At 38.8% G+C, this 21,349-nt stretch overlaps 2 protein-coding genes across 2 annotated transcripts; both read left to right on the plus strand.

Annotated features, from left to right (window-relative positions):
- Window positions 1-14,453: 14,453 nt before the first annotated feature.
- Window positions 14,454-17,403, plus strand: LOC108050224 (cilia- and flagella-associated protein 91). The gene is made up of 3 exons (XM_017131788.2): window positions 14,454-14,742; window positions 14,800-15,037; window positions 15,092-17,403. Exons 1-3 carry the CDS (start codon window positions 14,517-14,519, stop codon window positions 17,277-17,279), a joined length of 2,652 nt encoding a protein of 883 aa, XP_016987277.2. The 5' UTR covers window positions 14,454-14,516; the 3' UTR covers window positions 17,280-17,403.
- A 357-nt stretch (window positions 17,404-17,760) lies between these two features.
- Window positions 17,761-21,340, plus strand: LOC108050244. The gene is made up of 4 exons (XM_017131816.2): window positions 17,761-18,137; window positions 18,194-18,298; window positions 18,353-18,587; window positions 18,649-21,340. The coding sequence occupies exons 1-4, from the start codon at window positions 17,858-17,860 to the stop codon at window positions 21,218-21,220; spliced, it is 3,192 nt and encodes a 1,063-aa protein (XP_016987305.2). The 5' UTR covers window positions 17,761-17,857; the 3' UTR covers window positions 21,221-21,340.
- Window positions 21,341-21,349: the final 9 nt, after the last annotated feature.

Consider the following 21,349-nt stretch of genomic DNA (forward strand, 5'->3'; position numbering starts at 1 on the left):
AATTATTTTTGGAAGTTCTAAGTACCAATTTATCTTTGTTGAAATGTTATAATAAAAATATTTGTATATTATTCAAAGGATTGTTCTTTTATATTTAATTATTTGTTGTAAAGTACTTTCTTCTAGACACATTTTCCCCGTTTAATTAGAACACATAATAAACGGCTACTGCCAAATTTTCAAAACTTCTTAGCGAGCAAAATTTATGTGTGATAAGTGTTCCCACAAAGGGCCAAGGGCGTAGGAATTTAATTTACTTAGCAAAAAATGTGCCAACTGGCGAAGAGTGCACAAGTCAGCAGCTAAGACCCGGTAATCGCATTTCTAATTAAGTGCGAATTTCTAGCACACGCAGCACCCTCGTCCTGTTGGTAATTTTGTTGTCGCCTAGTTTATTTCGTTTTTCACCGCTCATTTTTTTGTCCTTCGCCAGCTGAATTTAATTAAATTTCCACACTTCAAAGCGCTGGCAATGTGTAAAATGTCCTCAAACCAGACCTAAAAACAGAAACGAGAAAATCCAACTTGAAGATGAAATAGAAAATTTGTACGTGCAGGGATGGAAATGGGGTCGAAGGGAAAAAATGGTTATAATAAAAAGGAAATCTTAATTTTTCGTCCCTCGCTATTTTCACTTCAAGTCGGTTTCCTTCAGGTTACAAATTGTTGCAGCTTTCCACCGACTTTCTGTTTTTTTTTCTATTTTTTGTGCCTTTCTTTCTTTTTGTGCTTTGTTGGTTTGCTTTAGCTTCACTTACTAATTAATTTCGATTCATTGAGCACTTTTACAAGAAATTGCACACCCACTAGGCGTCGTGGGTTGGTTTATCAGGATGCACAGAAAAAAACAATATGATTGATATTAATGATTTTTATTACAAAAATACACAAGTATTTACTGTTTTCATTTTCAAATTTGTTTAAACACTCATTAAGAAACTAAGACAAAATGCAATTAGCTTGAAACCAACTTCAACAAACGATATCGAATTAAATTGTTTTAGCCTTGAAATTGCTTAAATTTTTTCTTAATATTGATTTAAAATTATTATTTTTATCTGTGTGTGCCGCAATGTATCTTCTACGTGACCCATTCCCTACCACTTTCCCTACCCAAACCCATCCTCATTCGCATTCCTATTCCGATTGCCATTGCATTACGTTTCACTATGGAACGGCAGGTTCACTTCTTACATTTTCCATTTTCCGATTTTCTTTTCCCTTCGCTTTTCCCTCCTTTCACTTGCAGCAGCTTCAAAGGCGGTCTTTGAATGCCTCAGCAAATGAGCGTTTCAAATTGTTGGCAACAAATTTGCTGCCATTGAAGAAATGGCTTTCCACTTCTAGGAAAAGAAATAATAAAAAATGTAGGGAGTCAGAGTGGGCAGGCGAAGGCTCCGTATATGTTAACAATGGTCCTCGGTAGGTGTTACTTGCCACTTTTCTATATCCTCTCGCCTCCGTCGATGTGTCAATTAAATGGTTTTAATGTAATGCATGTGCTAGATGCTGGCATTAAGCTCGAAGTATACATATCGCTGGCTGACAGGAATCTAACGAGCTTAGCACAATCGACACAGACATTCGCTATCGCAGGCTGACATTTCTAAAGGAAAATGAAAAAGAGGGAAAGCTCGGAAAGCCATTTGACAGGCTGATGAAAAATCGAACCGAAAAGCCGTGTAAATCAATTAAAGACATCTTAAATGTACCGAGAATTGTTTACATCTTAATTGGCATCAAGCATTTGAGTCCAACAAGAATCAAATTACTTTATTTTACCTTATTAAAATTGGATTAAAAATACTTGTTTTGAGTACTTAGTACTGGATTAAAGATTAAGTTATAATACAATGAATTGCTGGAAAATATTTCTTTAAAGAAATATTTGTTCAGTCTAAAATCATAAAGAAAACTTTCGCTTGAAATGAATGCAAATTTAATAAACTCTAAATAAAATCGTTGAAGCTTCAAATAATTTCTCATATCTACGCGCATTTATTCTAATTTCAATTTCATGGCACAACTGCCTTGCTTATACACCTTCAAATTCAGATGTTAGTTTCATTAGCTGGATTCGTATTTATTCTGGCAGAGAGTCCAAATTAGTAACCGTAATTTAATTACCATAAAGTTTGCTCTTCTCTTCACAGAATATCTAATTATGTTTGGCTCGTGGGTGCACCACGTAATATTTTTCCCCACTCGTACAACCAATTTTACGTTTCCACACATTATTTAAGTTTTTCGTGCAGCCTTAAATTTCTGGGAATTCAAGCAAAATATTTAAATAACGGGCATTCCATCCGAACGTTTCGCGAACGTATATTGCTGGCCGCAACTTTACATTAACAGAAACCTCGGTTCCGAATCCATGCAGGCATCCATAGGAAAGTATGCTGGCAATACGAGAATGTAATAAAAATGCAAAGCCCCAAAAATACAAATTAAAATAAAATAAAACAAACACGAACCGGTAGAGAAGAATGCTTTATACCCTAAATAAAATAAAATTTAATTTATAATAACAAGTATCAAGAATAGACTTAAGTTATCAAATATGGTCTTAACAACATTAACTTTTGTTTTATATTTAAGAAACTATTCCTATTTATTTTTAGCCCAGCTATAAACATATTATTTTAAGTATTTTTAAACATTTTTTTCCGTTTTTTTGTACGCAATACCAGAACATCACATTTTATCATAATTAAATTCCCATTTCTCTAAGCCAAATTTGTACAAAATTCCATAATACCTTATTCTGGACCACAGAATAAAAAGAAAGTGTAACGAAAAATGGGAAAAAGAACCCACGTCGACTGCACGAAAAATGTATTAAATTTTTAGCATGCTCATTAAAAAAATATTAAAATAAAATTTCTATGGTTACCGCTCGTTGAGCTCACACTCACATACATACTTACTCTGGCACTAATAATGCCCACATGTATTTTGAAAAATAAAATAAAATAAAATGTGAAATTGTCTGCCTGATGGTAAAAACATGAGTTGGCCGAGCCCCCGACAGTTTTTGGGTTGCAAAGGGTGAACACGAAACCACATTAAAATTGGCATCACACAAACATCACATACACTCACACACACATGCAGCGGCATGTGCACATTAAAACAACGCCATGTTGTACCACCACCCACCAACCGCCACCCACAAAAGGATATCACAGGACGGAGAAGAGGGCTGAAGGCTGGGGCAACGATATGTGAATATCAAGATTTAATTTAAAGTTAACTAAGTAAGATTAAGCCCTACCAACGCACACATACTGGCACAAACATACAGCCATTTGCAGGGTGCAAATGTGTAAGAAGAGGCGAGGGGTGGTGGTGGGGTGGCAAAGGGGTGGTGCTGGGTGGTTTTTGGTGTGGTATGCAATGGTATGGGTTCCTTGTATCAAGTAGAGCAGAAACTCTTAATAAAGCAATTGCCTCTGGCAGTCAAAAAGTAAACGTCGACGTTGTGCAGCAACGTGATTACGGCAGAAGGAGCAGCGGGGGGTATGTGGGTGGTGAAGGTTGAGGGGAGGTTGGGTGGCGGGTGGTACCTTGCTTTTCGGTCCAGGGACACGACCCCCAGCAGGATATGTACTCGCCTGCATTTCCACTTATTCCCTTCAACACAGGAAAAAAAATTGGAACTTAATTTAAAGTCTAGAATTTGGCAAACAAAAATTAAATCGAATTTATGTTAACAAATATTTATTAATTTACTTTCTTGTGAGAAAATTACTCCTCAAAAGTTTAGTTGTATATTTTTATAACAGAAATTTTAGGTAATAACTTGTAAACTTTTCTCAAAGACCTTCTGTAATTTATTTCTTTATTTTTTGATAATAATAGATTTTTGTATAATGAATATGAATAATATTTATTAAATGAATTCATACCTACAAACCTTTGTGTTTTTTTACAATAAATCTTTAAGTAAGCAGCTTGCAAGCAATGTGAGGAGTTTATAATAAAAAGGACTTTTATCTTTTCTTTTTTAATATTTTTCTCTGGGTTATCTATATACTTAAATCCGCTATTTAATTGTAAGTGTGGTCTGCATTGGAATACCTTTTAAAAATGTTCAGTTTCCCATTGCCTTTGCTCGCCATGACAAAGCGCAGTTGAAGACCAAAGGGGTGGTGGGCGGTGAATGCAGCAGCTGCAGATGAAACTTACTCACGCCCTGAAATATCAACTAACCAGAATACATAATAATATATTGAATAGAGAGAAAGCACTAGAAGAAATATGAAACGGCAGGCGGAGCATAACGAGACTATGAACTGAATTTAATTAGCTTTTTGAGTATGGATTGCAACGCACAGTGGGTGTCATCTTGTTTCGATACAGTAGGTATAAAAATAATATAAAAACTAAATTATAAAATTAATAATATATTCCCGTTCTAAGTTAAAGTATATAAACATATTTTGAAGATATCTAGGATTATTTGTTTAATAATATTATTAATAAATACAAATTTTAAAAAGTGATGTTTATTATTTTTTTTAGAAAGAATAAAAAAAAAAAATTTTAAGCGAAAATATTATATCTAACAGTACAGTATAAATTTCAAACAATAATAAAAATGCGGACAAAGATCATTGGAATTTGTAGTACCTTTTTATTTCTCCAATCTCCAATATATTCCACTGCCTCCGTTCTATGCTTGAAACAGAATCTCTGCAGCTAAAGGCAAATTACACAGCAAGCAGCACCATCAGCATCAGCATATTATTTGCAGCACCCAACCGGGACCACAAGTTGAGCACATGAAGTATATAGGATGCCATAGTATAACTATAACAGCTCTGAATACTGCGGGCATTAAAGGGCCAGCCGTTGCCGGAAAAAAAAACCAAATCTCTCTTTTGTTATTATCTCGAGCCGAGGGGGAAAAACCTAAATTTAAACATAAACATAAAAGCAAGTTTTTCGAAATCTAGTTTTGCATTTTATAATTTGGCGGGGGTTGTGCAACCAGCACGAGTCGGTAAATATGAAAAAACAAAAAAAGGGATTGGGCAAGGGTTGAGCCGCCTGCAGTTGATGATGATGCCACTTTGAGGGTCAGAGGATACCGAGGGGATGAATTGAACTGGTGACAGTTGTCAGATACATATAGTCACATCGCCATGGGCCTTAATAGGACTTGGATTACTCGATTGGGTCCGGGGATCAGACTCATTCCGCCTTTTTCTCCGTAGCCCGTGGCCTTTTGTGTCTCATCAAAGGGAAATTTTTTATATGCTTTTCAATGCTTCGCGCTTCATGAAATCGTAGCCTTGGAAACACGACAATTGGAAATGGTCAAGGCTTTAAAACGACTTAAATTTTATTCGTTTTTTATTCAGAGTTGCGCCCACCGGCCTGGCATTTGATTAATGTGTCACAGGAAAATGGTGAAAAGGCACTTTCGACGTGGCCCAAAAATTTACATGACAAAGTTAGTTCATTGAAAGTTTTTGAATAAATTTAGCAACAAATAAGACACACAAAATTGAACGAAATAAAATTGGGGTTAACTAAGCAGCACAATAAATACTCTAAATAACATTTTGTAAAAAAGTATTTATTATTTATAACATTTTTAGACCAAGTATGGACCTTTCCGGCCCTTAAGTATAAGTTTTTAAAATTATAGTTACAAAAATGATTCAAGTTAAAAATAAATGTTTTTGTCTTATGGGAACATAATATTTATCGGTATTTTACGCCCATATTTATTGTTTTAAGATAAGTTTAAGTAAGATGCAAAATGTTTTAAAGATTCTCGGAATTATTGACTTGATCCACTCGGTGCTCAACTTATTTTTATATAATGAAAACAGCCTTTCATTAAAAAGGTTTTTTATGCTTTTAATGCAAATTTCTTTCCGCTTGCGTAGGCAAATCAAACTTCGTAAATGATTGCCGACATTATGGATAATATGTTTATACATGAGTGCTCTCGACTATTGGATAACTTTTAGGAAATGCAACGGAATGAATATTTAATCAAAATAAATAGCATTAATTTTCATATTTAATGAAGCAACACTTCATTTAAATTTGTTCTTTGGTGGGCTGGGCAAAATCGCCTTCACGTTAAGAGTGTGAGCACTGCTCATTAATGCTGCATGGCAACCGGCTCATTATAAGGCCAAAATAAAAACACAAAGTACAAATCCAACAGCAACGAAACCAATTAAAAATAAAAATAAATACGCTGAAAGCATAATATACGAATAAAATCCATATACGCCCGGGAGCAATAAGCGCTTACGCAATTTAATTGCGCACAAAATGGCTGCCAGGACATGCCAGACAAATGTACATGAAATACAATAAAAACACCAAAAAATCCCGTCTTTCAATAGAGCGATAATTAATATAAAATACAGTCCGAATGGCCAAAATGAAAGGATAAGCAGGGATAAGTGGGTACAGATTGTACAACAAAATGTGGGCAATATAAGGAAATTGCAGGTAATTGTTATGCTAAACCAACTTAAATTCACTCCATGGCTTTAAGTTGTACCTTTGGACATCCTTAAGGCAAAATTCTTACTGTAATATTTTCTGTAATCCCGTGCAAATTTAATACTCCCGGTTTGCTCTGTGATAAATGAGCAAATATTTAATGGGCTCTGGCACAGATTTCAATTAAATAAATGCCTGGACTATTTAGTGCGTTCAATCCGCTTTTATGGGCGGCATTAGCCCCGGCCCCAAGGCTTTCTGCTTATTAAGAAATATCCTACCAGAGACCAGGACCTTTTTCTCCGGCCCGAGGCGCCAGTGTGCTATGTTTTTACTCATTTTCATATTGCTCTTTGCAGGCTCATCATAATATTGCCCCAGCCAGGAGCAGGAACAGGGGCAGGGGCAGGAGCAGGAACAGTGCCCCAAAGGCCATTCTTCAGTGTCAAATCCTGGGTGTGCACCCTCGCCTCTCCTTACTTAGAGGCATACACTTTTAATGCGTGTCGCTCACATTTTATGAGCTGTCACAAAGCACAAGCAGCCAGAGAGTAAAACCAGGAGCAAAAAAAAAAAGAATAAGAAAAAAAAGGAAATATTACCAAGGAAGTGCGCACTCACGCAGCTGTGACCAGCATGACAAATAAATGAAAAAAGTTCAGCAAATAAACAAAAATGGGCAACATGCTCCAAAATGTAGGTGGAAAAGTTATGCACTTACTCTTCCCTCCTCCACATAATATCCTCCATCCATGGTCCAACTGCGACTCTTATTTAATTAAATGTCAAATGCTGGCCGACAGTCCGTTTGATTTGAACAGCATTTGGCGGCTCTGGCCGATTGGACAGACCATGGGACATATTTGATTTATTCCATTTCGTTTGTCTGGCGAGCCATAGATGAAAATTTTCATTTAATTTGATTTCGCCTATTGGAGGGGAGGGCTTAAGTTTAATATCCATGACGACCAGCGGCTGCAAATGGGTTCAATAGGTTGGGAACCAAAACATATGACTTTATTTTCCCAAATTTTTTGGGCTGCCTTAGCCAGGCGTATTAAATCTCCTTTTTGTCCATCTGTTCTATTTGGCTGCACAATTTAATAGAATGAAAAATAGAATCTAATCGAAATAGCTTAATATTTAAACAAACCATTAATTTACACAGCAAAAATATAAAGCCATTATTTTAAATATTTAATTGTCGTTTAAGGACTAAGTTATGTTGTTATTTAGCCAAATTATTTTATTTTGTTGGCCATAATGCACACACACTTTAGAAGTTTTCGATCAAAGAAATCACTAAATTATTTAATAATATGTTATTTGTAAAGTTTAAAAATATGAAACACATTTTATTTTTTACTATACTAAGCTTTTAAACTAAGCCATGTCACATTGCTTACTTATTGTACTACATTTTAACACAGATATCGTGTATACGCATCGTTGCCAGTGAAACCGTTTATTTTCACTTCGCCATTTTGCCGGGCGAATGCTTTGGCCAGGAACTGATTTAATTACCAACTAATTAATTTGTACGCCATTGTCCATCCAGGCTAACTATATCCACGAATTAGTTTTCAATTTCATATACATTTTCAAAGACCACGCCCTCCGGCACGTACTCATATTTCCTGCTGACAGAAATGTGCACAATTTTCCCTGTAACCTCTTTTGTGAAGCATTTTACACTTGAAAGCTTCTCTGCTATTATAAACATTGAAATGATTGTGTTTTCATTCATTTATTAATTTTGCGACAATGTTTCTTTTGCGAATATCTGCCAGAACATGTTATTGTTCAAATGCAAAAAGTAATTTTCCTGTTCATTTACACAAGGAGCAGAGAGGAGAATCGCCAGTGAAATGTTTGCAATAATCTTGCTAATATGTGAGTACATTTAATTAACCACATTTGCCAAAGAACATTCCCCAGAACACGCTGCATACTCAGTGGCAAAACATCAAAGACAAGTTCCAGCCCCCATTCCTTCCAATTACGATCCCCACACTCGCTAATAAGACATGCCTTGACATTCAGCAAATTATCAATAATGCACAGAAACTCTGGTTCTGTTCTGTTGGCTTTTCGGTTGATTAACCAAGGGGTGAGCTCGCACCAAATGTTGGTTTAATTAACACTAAGCACCAAAGTCACATTCGATCAGATCAAATCAATTCAATGGTTAACACAGTGCTGTATGTCCTTTATTTTGCCATTACGAGTCTTGTAATTAGTGTAATGCACTGGTGGTTCACAAATCAAAGTTTTACCTTGGAAGTGGAGGTGTTGGGTAATGGAATTAAACTCATGGTAATAGATTTAGTCATTTTAGTTTCATTTTCTTTTCTTCTTATTTTCTTGTTTATGCAAGACCAATTAAATTAAAGAGTGCAATAAAATTAAATTAAAAAGTGCAATGAAATCCTCAATTATAGGATTTTATTGCACTTTTTAACTTAATTAAATATTATTTGTGCTACTTCGATGGTCAAGAACATCCTGCATCTATTTAAAAGGCAGGAGCACTGCAGCACAATATTTTAAGCTCTGAACAGGTTTTTATTCACTTAATTCAATTTCCAATTTCTATAGCTTATATTTTGTTCGCTTAAACGCCAAACGGCAATCAACTGTGAAAACATGAAACCAACTTTTATCTAATTGTTGAGTAAATAAAACTTTCTTGATATACAAAAGAAAAGCGCCCGTAATTGCATTGTATTTGTGTAACTGCTCTGACCAGCAAAAACCACAGCTAGTTGTTGCTTAGGCCTGCGGTGGCCTAAACAATTTTCCAAACTAATACCCCGCTGGGAGAGACCTGAGTCACACATACGCACACACATGTCGGAAAAGCGATGGAAAGCGTTTGGGAAGAGCATACAAAAAGCAATGAACGAAACGAGGCATGGCAAAAAACCGAAATCCCAAAAATCCCTTGATTTATTTCTAATACTTATACACACATATGGAAGGGGGGTGAGTCAGAAGAAATATCCTGGTAAATAGAGCAAGTGAAAAGTTCTTTCCCCAAAGAAAGAACAAAATGCAACAACAAGAGGGAAAACTTTAGCAGTTCCCTGAGGAACTAAATTGTGCCACCGGCGGTTTGTTTGCTTCCTTTCAACTCCGCATCCTGCCTCCTTTTTCCAAAGGCCTCCGAACCACTCAAGGATATGCGGCGAAGGAGCGACCATGCAAAGTGAAGCTAAACGAAAGTGCCTCAATTTAAGTTGTAAGCTGATTTGCTAGGGCGTATACACCCACAAAAACCCCATATATATATATATATATATACTTATATGTACAGCCAGGACATGGGGAAGTGTATTCGCACATATGTGTGTACTGGGGGGAAGTCGCTTTTTGTGCCTTCGCTCATTGAAGTGGAAAAACTTTCTGGCTGGAGTAGCAACAGCAAATGCTTAAAATTAAGGCAAAACTTTGCCATGTATTCCCTTTTTCGGCGATGCCATTAGCGAGGGTCTCATACATTTCTAATGAAGTTGGGTGACTTGGCAAAATAAGGATAATATATGTGTTTTCCTGGCTGGTTTGCTTAAAGGTTAAGTGAACAGACATTATGTATTTTTATAAAATAAATTGTGGTCTGAATTAAGCTTATTTCTTAACAGGGTCTTATAACGAAAATATGTTTAAATAAACTATGCAAGCGATATACACAATATAAATAATTTTATTGAATGCTTTCGATATTTAAAAATGCTTAGATAATAAATGTGAATTCAGTTAAAACCAAATTTGTATGCATGTTTAACAAATATTTGACCAAAATCAAATAATTGAGTATCTACCGAAATTGAAACTCTGATTTCATACATGAATTCAATTAAAACCTAATGTGTACACATTTTTTTAGACATTTTAAACAATTTAAAGTACACTTAAATTTCTGTTAAGTCGAAAAACTACTTAGTGTGATTATAAATTACTCAGTGGGACTATTACAATCTCATGTGTATTTTCCACTCCACTCTGGCCATCTTCACTCTAAACTCTATCAAACCTCAAGAAGGGAATAGCTGCTTCTTCATAAATCCATAGACTCCCTTTCTTTTTTATAGACAGCACTCCGGATAAGCGGAGTGAAGGCTTCTTGTCTTTGAGCTGGCTGTTTTGGTCTGATTTTGACACAAATCCCTTTGGTGCTAAAGCAATTTATGCGGTTTCCAGCCATGAGGGAGGGAATGTAGCCTCCAACTACTCTCCACGGCCAAAAAACACACAAACACCCAACCCAAGTCCAACCAACCTAACCAACCAACTCAAGATGTGCGCTTCGAATGCGAGAATAGTTTTTCTGTATCCGAAAAGGACTGGGATTTGGGGGAGCAGCCCACATGCACTTGGCTGGGTTTTGGTTATGGCTGGTTGGTTATGGTTAGATTGGTTGCTTCGCTGCTGCTGCTGCTGCTGCATAAGTGCAATTTTATGTTTGGCCCCAAAAAGTTGCCTCCGCAGCGAAGTAGTTGATAAATGGCACACCGACAATGGCCGGTCGACAAAATCTATGGAAATCTCAATTCCAAATCCCACCCATGCCCAAACAATTCACAGCAGCAGCACGAGCATAAAAAAATGCAAATTTCTGTGTATAAATCTAAAAATTTTCATATATATAAATAAATATGGTCGCTGTTTTTTATGCCCGTCCCATATCGAGAATAAAAAGCAGGGAAAGGGCTGGCACCACCAGATGCCACGCCTAACGAGACGCCTACCTTTCCGAGTGCTACATGGCCGCAGATAAACCGTCCGAAAGTAATGCCAAAACATTTCGTGTCATAAATTTTACGACATAAGCGCGAAGGGCAAAACAGCACAAAAGCCAACATCCCGAAAAACCACAACATAAGGGAATAGCTGAAAGTTAGCGGAGATTATCCGAACTTCCTATACCCTTAAGCTAGAATGGATATTAAGATACATCAAATAGATTTTAAGGTTGGGCAAAGATATATATTTATTCGAAAATCAGTGCTAAAATTTGTATAAAGCTTATAATAAGTATATATATAAATATTTATATCCTTAAATTAGAACACAAGAAAAATAAACTGGTTTATAGTTGAAAATTTCCTATTTTGAAATATGGTATATTATTATATAGTCTAGTCTTGATAAATACGAATAAAGCTTTTTATATTATATCCAATCACATAATTGTGCTGTGTTTAAATACACTACAAAATAAGAATAGCCATTAAGTTCAGAGCATACACAAGTAATGCCCATTATAATAAATATTGATTTACAATTTTTTGCGCTTAGGACATTAATTTGGCCAAAACAGGGGTGTTGTCTGAAAAAGTTTTAGTTTTACTCTTGCTCGATAGAGATTGAACAAAATTTAAGATAATAAAACAAAAACGCAAATCACTATGCTGTACGTCCCCAATAAACATATAGTTACTGCTTAAATTCGAATCTCCACAGTAAATTTGATTACATTTTTAACTCCCTTTGTTGCGCTACTGATAAGAGACGTATATATATACCAAGTGCAAACGGAAATATAATGATATTTAGCTTTTTAAGGGGAATTCGTTGAGCTATAAATTAATTTAAGTGCCTGAAAATATTTTTGATAACATAAAATGAAGCCAAGCGAATCTCGAGATCCCTTTTCTTGTTGTTATTTCACGACAAGACCTGAAAATGTAAACGGCCGGCCATTAAACGAAACGAGTTGGATATAGTTTAATGGCTTAATATTTTGGAAGGAGATCGAGCTTTTGACTGGTGGTGGTTTTTGCCGACATTTCCCAATATTCGGCCTCGCTTTGGCCAATTCTATTTGTCTTCTGCCTGAAAATTTAATTAAAAAAGTCGAAAGCATGCAAACGAAGTTTTTTAAGGGAAAGCAAAATGTGGCTGGCATTAGCCCAAACTTTCCGGCGACTTGTCTTCGAGCCCGGCCACCAAAGGATGCGCCAAAGGAAGGGCCACAACTTGGCAAACTTCAGCGGAGCATCTCGTTATCATCGCCCATCATCAGAAAATAACAGAAACAGCAACAGCAGCAACAACGCGATGGCAAGCCACTCGTCTTCGATTCCTTCGTTAGCAATACTTTTAAAGTAAATTGCGGCAGACCCGGCAGCTAGGACATTGTGGGTGTGGGTCTGGGTGTGGGTTGTTTCGATGCGGGTTTCGGCTCGGAGTTTTCCCGGATTCGAGAAACTGCGGCTCTGTGCACACGTTACGGCACTTTGCCCTCGCTCCACGGTTCGTTTGGTTTTGATTTTTCACTGCTCGTCATGGTTTATGCTGGCTGCTGGCCCCCGCTTTTATTGCTCTCACCGAAGCTAGGAAAATTAATTGCATGCAAATATTGACACAGTAAAAGTAAATATAATTTCATTGTTTACTCATAAATACACATTATTTGGAAAATGAAAGTAGAAAAGCTCCCCCGTCCAGGAAGCAAAAGAAAAACGAAAAAACAAAGATGAACTAATTTCAGTAATACCAAAGTGACACATTGGTTTTCTGAATAAAGAATACATCGTTTTCTCTTTATAAAATAAAATTACTACTTATCTCAACTTCATATTATTTTCTCAAATATTTCTTTAAAATACCTATCTTAACCTATCTATCTTAAACAGGTATAAAACAGAAAGTCGGGAAATGTTTCTAATTGTTTTACTAAATTGTAGCCTAAAAATTAATAGCAATTATAAGAAAAAACAGTTTATGAAAGCTACGGATGGCGGTTCTTCTGATTTTCTAGGATTGCCTTGGGCAGATTTAAACATTCGCTCTAATCGGTTTAAATGTTCGGCGAAAATGCTTTTGCCTAATTAGCATCATTATTTTTGATGGGGTCACGCAGGCAACAAAGAACGCCGCCGTATTCCATAACATCCTTTACCAGGAACCGAAAGCTGGAAGGAGTCGAGTCTGATAAATGGGCAAATGCTTAACAAAGGTAATTAATGGCAAAGTGCAGGAGGGGTACTGAAATTTGACGGAGATGAGGCTTTCAGGCGATAATTAATGTGCCTGCTAAGCACGAACATGAGTCCTCAATTGCACCGTTGAACAGCGGTTCCGGAGTTGATAAAAATTGATGCCAATTAAAAGTTGGCAATCTGTGAGCCTGTCAAAATGGGTCAAGTTTTCAAGCTAACCCCCAAAAATTCGCTTCTCGCTTTTCAAGAAAACTTTTTGGCGAACAAGTATAGCCTTGAATTGCCCACAAAAGAACCCTCAATGTTTAAAACCCCCGAGCTGGTACTGAAAAACAACAATTTACGCCTCACAACTTACACGAGTGTTGTGCTTAATCGTCAAAAGCACTTCTTATCGGAAAGCATTTCCCACCCAACTCCCAAGAAAACTTCGCTCATAAATTATTACACAAAATTAGTTGCACTCCCGCCGGAGGAAAACAGGAAAATCAAGGAAACCAGGGAACATCTTCAATGACTTAAAAAATTTAAAGCCTGCAAAGAAAATGAAATATGGCCGGGCCAAGACAAAAAGCTAAATAATCACAGACATGTCGGATAATAAATGATTAACGTCCCGTCGAGATGGTGGGTGGGTTTTTAAGGAAAGCAACCCATTTGAGGTCATTTGTATACATCTCAGAATTTCCCCACTTTCTCAGCTCGGAGATTGTAGATTGCGGGAGAATGTTGACCATTTCAATGACTCAAATTGATATTGATGAGCTAATCCCATTTAGGGCAGGAAAATGGAAAAAGGAAAGTTTTAAACATAATAAACTCATTTCTAATATGAGACATTCAATATTCTTCTTTTTGTTTACTACTAAATTAACAACGTGAATGTAAAACAGGAATAATGTATATATATATATTTAATTATTAAGATAAAGTTGAAAAAAATATAAATTCAAGAAAAAATATAATTTTGAGTAAGTAACATACATAATGCTCATATAAAAACACATATCTAACAAAGTAGGTCAGACACATACTTCTTAAAAAAGAAACAAAGCTATACAATCTGTTTAACACTGAGACCTAAGGTGCACTTTAAAAATGCGAGATCGTAAGCATCGGAAAAAAATTCAACTGCAGAAAGAGCGAAGGGATCGAATCCTAAAATTCCTTCAAGAAAACCGGGAAGTCAGGCTCATTGATGTTCCAGTAAAGAAAACCCCTGCAAACCAAAATAAACAACCTCAAAATGAGGCAAAACATACAAAAACGGAGCTAGCATTATGTTTAACCACGACTCCTTCAATGGATCAGCGATTTACTGCCGGTTAGTGAACCCATAATAAAATTCATATATTTTACTGCCACCTCTTAATTTCTTAAGGCGAGAATAATCCCGGCGTCCGCAAAACGGGAATACAACCTCGCGACGATGAAGAATGTGAATTCAACGCACCGGGTTTTTATTTTCTTAAAGGACGAAACACAAATTTAAAAAAGCAAGAAGTTTTCCTAAAACCCGCCAAGCCCCAACGAAAGGAGTTGAAGAATAAGTGTGATTTCTTTCCAAAATATGTGGATCCCTCACCATTTAAAGACCAAAACACCCAGACGCTATATAGGTTGGATAATTATTCAACAAAGTAGTATTGTATATTACACATCCTAATCCTTAGGGAGTCCTCGGCGCAGACTGTGGCCTATTTGCCCGAAATATATCCTGGTTTTGAAGACCCTACCCTCGAGCTCTTAACACTTCCTTCCGTGCTGCCTGGCAATAAGCCACCGGGTCTCTATGAGGTTGAAGTTTTGGAGCGATCCCGCAAGCGTCGGAAATTCTTGGAGGCAGTAAAGACCAATTTTAGCCAGCTCTGGCTTAAGGACCGAGAACTTGCCACATCCAATTATAAATCCCTGTTGGAGGCCTTTGAGTGGGAGCACTGGGTGGAGCGGGAGGAGCAGATCCAGGAGTGCCAGATGATGCGAATGGAGATCGTGATCAAGATGTTTGACAAGAGGGAGAGGGAAATGCATGCCGCCTCCAAGACGAGATTGGAAAGAGGTTGCGAACTGATTGAGAAACGTCGGAGGGCGGCGCTGCTGAAGAATGAAATCGAGTACCAGCGTGGTATGCGCCGCATAAGTAAACAGCTGACCAAAACATCGCTGAGATGGAAGAAGCAGTCACCCATATACAGCCTGGGATCCCCTTGCTCGGAATTCTACGCTCCGCCCTTGAGATATGGAGTGGATCCGGCCCGTCGAAGTTTCGTCTCAACCACTGCCACTCGTGCTTTCAACATGAGAATCGACGAATTGGAGAGGCAAATAAATCTTAAAATAGTCGAGTGCCCATTCGCCAAACTCAATCAGTGGTCCAAGGCAAAGGAACGGGTTCTAGAGGTCGAGAATCGTTTCTGCAATGAGACCCAACTGGACATCCTTTACCAATCTCTTAAGACATTGAGTGCGGGGTATGAAGAACACTGGAAAAAACCCGAATGTCTTAAGCTACGCCCTCAGCCTCAACATTGGTCCAGCAAATACTCCCGGCAAACATTGATGACAATTAAGAGTTTCTCCAGCCTGTATGCCAAAGCCAAAGATGAGGAAATCGGACCACCATCGCTGAGATCCTCAACAAAAGAGGCTGTAAGACAGCATCTAAAAAGGGACAAGAATCAGTTATCCGAAGATTACATTGAGAAAATGTTGAAAGACGATCATAAAAGGGATTTGAGGAATATGATTGTCGCCTACGAGGGCAGTGCGGTTGGTTATGTAATGCAGTTCCTCACGGAGGAAATGTGTCGGTTGAAGGAGCAGCGCCGGCTGCACTTCTTCTCTGTTCTGGCACAAAAGGAGCGATGGCGACGCGAATCCATCGAGGCGGGATTGAGGCAGAAGGAGAACGCCATGAGGAGGATGTACGAGGAGATGTTCCAGCAATCGAATGTGATCCGCTCTGAAGTCAGTGATCTCTATATCCAGAACATTTTGACAACCGATGTGGGTTACATGGCGGCCAAAGAAGCAGAGGAATCGGTTACCGAACTGGCCAAACAAATTGACGTGGACATAGAACGCTGGCTGGAGTCCTTTAAGCTCATCCAGAATCCTCTCACCTTTATTCCCCTGCGACTGATGCTGCGGGACATGGTCTGTCCGGATATGAATGCTGTGCTGCACCGCTATGAGACTTCAATGATTGTCCAGTACATAGTGGAAGATGTGATCTTTGGTAGAGTCTGGAAGGAGCTCGAACCGTATGATATATCCAGCACTCTGACAAGCGATCTTATTGATCGCCTCATCGACAACGATTTGTATTTGTTCTCCTCAGAAAGTGAAAGCGAATCACCTCAGGAAACTTCCTGGTACGAAGCCCATGCCATAATACGCAAACTTATTCGACAATCGGTTCCCGGCAGACGTTGGAAAGAGGAGATCGAGCGTATCGTCTACGAGAATTATAATGACCTGCTAGATGAAATCTTTGCGGAAATGATTTACAAAAGGGACAATCCAGCACCCATCGAACCTGTTATAGTGCACATATCGATTTCGTATGACAACCTTTTACATGACGATGAAACAAAGTTAAAGAAGCGTAAATTGTCCCAACTGTCGGAAAATCAATCTGATATGAGTTACGAATCTCATTTAGAGAAAAACCAACTTTTATCACTAATAAAAAAAAAAAAAGATAGGAAGCAGTTAGTTTCCCCCGTTGTCAAGTGTAGCGATACTAAGACGATGTCACCCGACTCGGAAGAAAACCCTTGGCCTTGGCTTCCAGATTGTGTTACACCCCCATCGCAAAAACATTCTGATACTGACATCGAGAATCAGTTGGAATCCTAACTTAAAAAGACATAAAAAGCCATCCCAAAATTGTAATGGATAGGGATAAATGACTTCAGTAATATTTTTATTTATGTATATTTTCAATAAAGATTGTTGCTAGCGTGTAACATAAATAGGAGGGTATTTATAAACATACATATTATTTTATTTAAAAAAATACAAAATTATAAACGCTTTGTCCTAAACACAAAATGGGATGAGACTTTCATTTCCCTTATCAGAGACCTATATAACAGAAAAATATGGATTTTGCAACAACCCATTTGTTTTGGTACCCGAATCGGCTCCTATCGATTGGCCAATAAACAAATTTGGCTCCCTAGCAGCAACTCGGTTGCCTGGCGAAACGCAATTGCTCCTCATTGACTGACTAACCCAATGTTCTTCACAATCCAAAAAAGGTTGAGCTGGTAGGCAGCAATTTTGGCTAGTTAACCCAGTAAGCTATTTACATAAAACTGAGAGCTTAAATTGTAAGCGTGCATTAATCACACTTCAAACAAAAAACACCTAGAAACACCCAAAAATAGGAACACCAACCATAGGGTTGCATTTTTGCCTGATTTGAACAAGAAATGCCCTCAGCAAAGGAAAAGCTATTGCGGAAGGAACGAATTCTTCAGTTTATCCGGGAAAATCGAGAGCTGAGGCCGATAAACTCCACTTCGGTCCTTCAATCAGCTTCGCCAAGAAAAGATGAATCTTTGCGACAAAAGAAACGCGTATCTTTCACTCATGGCAAGCAGCAACGAAGCTTTGGAGAATCCGCCAAGTCCAGGGACAATGAAAATATTTTTGGACAGGGCCTTACGTCATGCCTAATCACAAAGCCCTCAGATACCAGATTAACTGGCGGTGGGTCAACCCAAAATATAAATGAGCTTGAAATAATTGTTCTTCCAAACTTCCAGGTGTCAACAATTCAGTCGAGAATGAGGTGGAAAACTCTCAAGCAGACAACAAGTCCCAATTCAAGTCGTTATACAGAAGGTCCCCAGATTCCCGATTAACTGCTGGTGGGTCTGTCCCAAAACAGTGATATCTCAGAGGTCTAAAACATTTCTTTCTAGGCGCCAACAATCCAGCGGTTCGCAATGTTGGAAGATTGCCTCGCACCGACAGCGAATGTCATTTTAATGAGCCAGGTATCTTCTTTCTGCAAAAAGTACACTCGGATCTGGCGTCTCAAGAAGTCAAGCTGAACTCGAAGCGCTTAAGAAAGGAACTGAAAAACAAATGTGACTACTTTCCGAAGTATGTAGACAATCGACCGTTTAAGGATGAGGCCACACAAACGCTTTATAGGTAAGATACACTCTGGATACTCTGGTTATATAACCGCTAAGGAAATGTGACTCTTTTTCAGGGAATCTTCTGCGCAGACCCTGGCATTTTTACCCGAGATACTTAACCGGGAAAGATTTGAAACCGTAGAGCTTTTCACTTTGGCCAAGTTGCTGCCAGGCGACAAGCCACCAGGACTGCGTGAAGTCGAGTTTCTGGAGCGGTCCCGCAAACGATGGGACTTCAGTAAGGCCCTGAAAACGAACATGAAGAGACTGCTCAATGAGGCCAGAAAAGTGTCTATAAAAACGGAGTACAAAGAGATTTTGGATGCCTTCGAGTGGGAGCAGTGGATCCAGCGGGAGGAGGACATACAGGAGTGCCAGATGATGCGGCTCGAGATCGTGATCAAGATGTTTGACAAGAGGGAGAAGGAAATGCATGCCGCCTCCAAAGCACGAATAGAGAAATCCTTCGAACACATCGAGAAGCGTCGCCAGGCGGGTCTGCGCAAGAACGAGGTCGAGTTTCAGCGGGGAATGCGTCGCATCAGTATTCAGCTGGCCAAAACCTCCCGAAAGTGGGAGAAGCAGAGTCCCATGCAGGCCCTTGGATCGGCCTGTTCCGAGTTCTACGGCCCCCTGATAAGGCATGGTGTTGATCCAGCCCGAAGATGCTTTGAATCCTCCACTGGACGCAAGGCATTCGACATGAGGATCGATGATTTGGAGAAGCGAGTCAATATGCGAAATGTCCAGTGTCCATTCAGCAAGCTTAAGGAATGGTCCAAGCCCAAGGAGTATGACAAGGAGTATGAGCGTAACTTCTGCAATGATGATAACCTACAGCGGCTATACGAGTCCCTAAAAACACTGAGAACGCAGGCTGACACGGTGAAGGATGCACCCAATTGTCTAAAAACACGATTACGTATAGAGCGCCGAACGCCCAGTACGGATTCAAGTGATTCCTATCGTCCGTACGATATGGTATCCAGAAAGACACGGATTGCCGAGTATACAAGTGCAAGCCATATCAACAAGCCAACCCGTATTTCGAAGGTCTCACAAAAGGCTGAGAAACCACAAAGGGACTCGATGAGAGGACGCGAGGACTTGGAGCATCTGATATGCTCATACGAAGGCAGCTATATTGGGTCGATCATGCAGTTCCTTGCCGATGAGATGCAACGATTGAAGGAGCAACGCAAACTGCACTTCTTCTGCATTTTGGCCCAAAAAGAACGCTGGAAGCGTGAATCTGCCGAGGCGGGATTGAGACAGAAGGAGAACGCCATGAGGATGGTCTACGAGGAGATGATCCAGTATTGCAATGTGGCACACAGTGAAGCCGCACAGCAATATGCCGACACCATATTGTCCACCGACATTGAACACATGATCGAGGACGAGGCTGCCGAGACTGTGACTGAGATGGCAAAGCAAATCGATGCCGACATAGAGCGTTGGCTGGAGTCCTTCAAGCTCATGCAGACTCCTCTCACCTTTACTCCGCTGCGACTGATGCTGCAGGACATGGTCTGTCCGGATATGGGAGCTGTGCTGCAGCGCTATGAGACTTCAATGATTGCCGGGTATATAGTGGAAGATGTGATCTTTGGTAGAGTCTGGAAAGAGCTCGAACCCTATGACATATCTACCACTCTGACCAGTGATCTAATTGATCGCCTCATCGACAACGACCTGTATTTGTTCTCATCGGACAGCGAATGCGAGGGTCCCCAGAAAAGTTCCTGGGTTGAGGGCCATGCTATAATCAGAAAACTTATTCGCCAGGCGGTTCCGGGCAGACGTTGGAAAGAGGAGAACGAGAGGATTGTCACCGAAGTCTATAAAAGCCTGTTTGATGATGTGTTCTCCGAAATCCTTTTTAAGATCGAGAATCCGGAACCTGTCCTCCCATCCGACCTTCTCAGGCTTCGTCCTAGTAAATCATACACTCACTTCGGTCAAGACATTCCAAAAACATCGACTTCGGAGGAGAAAGTCTCTCGTTCAGATTCGATGCAACCAACAACACTTTTACGCATGCAATTTCTAGCTCTAGTGAAAAAGTATAAAGCAGAGAACATTACCAGGGAACTTAAGAGGGATAAAAAATATTCACTTCCTGAAAATGATTCTGGCTTACTTGACTTTATAAAAAGCGAGGAGCTCCAGCAAACAGAAATCTTAAATATTCAACCCAATACTCCACAGCCTGAATTATTTAGCATCAAAAGCACTGTCGATCTTTCCGAGTATGTGGGAAATTTAAACGAACTACGTGGTTCCTCGGTGGTCCAGGAGTTCCCCTTAATGGAAGAACCAATTTTGGCTGAGAATGTCGAAGAAGAAATTAAAAGTAGCTCCTCTGAAGAAAAAGTGGAACGATTAACTGCAGACCCAATTCAACTAGAACGTTTGCAAGTAGAACAAGAAGAAACCGAAATTGAATTAGAAATAGAAAAGGAAATAGTAGCAAAAGACACAGAAGATGTAGATCAAGAAGATAATATATCAAATAAGAGTATGCTAGATATTGATGGCGCAACAACCACCAAAGATGATGAATTTGAGGAAGAGCATTCCGAAATGGGTGAAGAGGTTGTTGTTTTTTACCCTAAAGATTCGCAGCTCTTCAAGTTCAGGTAATTTTTGAAATTCCTAGTTTTCAATTCTTAGGTAACGGTACTTTTCGTTACTTTCATACGCATACAATTACGGAATTTATATTTGAAAAGCAATACGAATAAATAAATTATAGAAAACTAATCTAAGCCT

Source organism: Drosophila rhopaloa, unplaced genomic scaffold (assembly GCF_018152115.1).
Source record: "Drosophila rhopaloa isolate 14029-0021.01 unplaced genomic scaffold, ASM1815211v1 contig_2, whole genome shotgun sequence".
In the NCBI taxonomy this organism is placed as follows: Eukaryota; Metazoa; Arthropoda; class Insecta; order Diptera; family Drosophilidae; genus Drosophila; species Drosophila rhopaloa.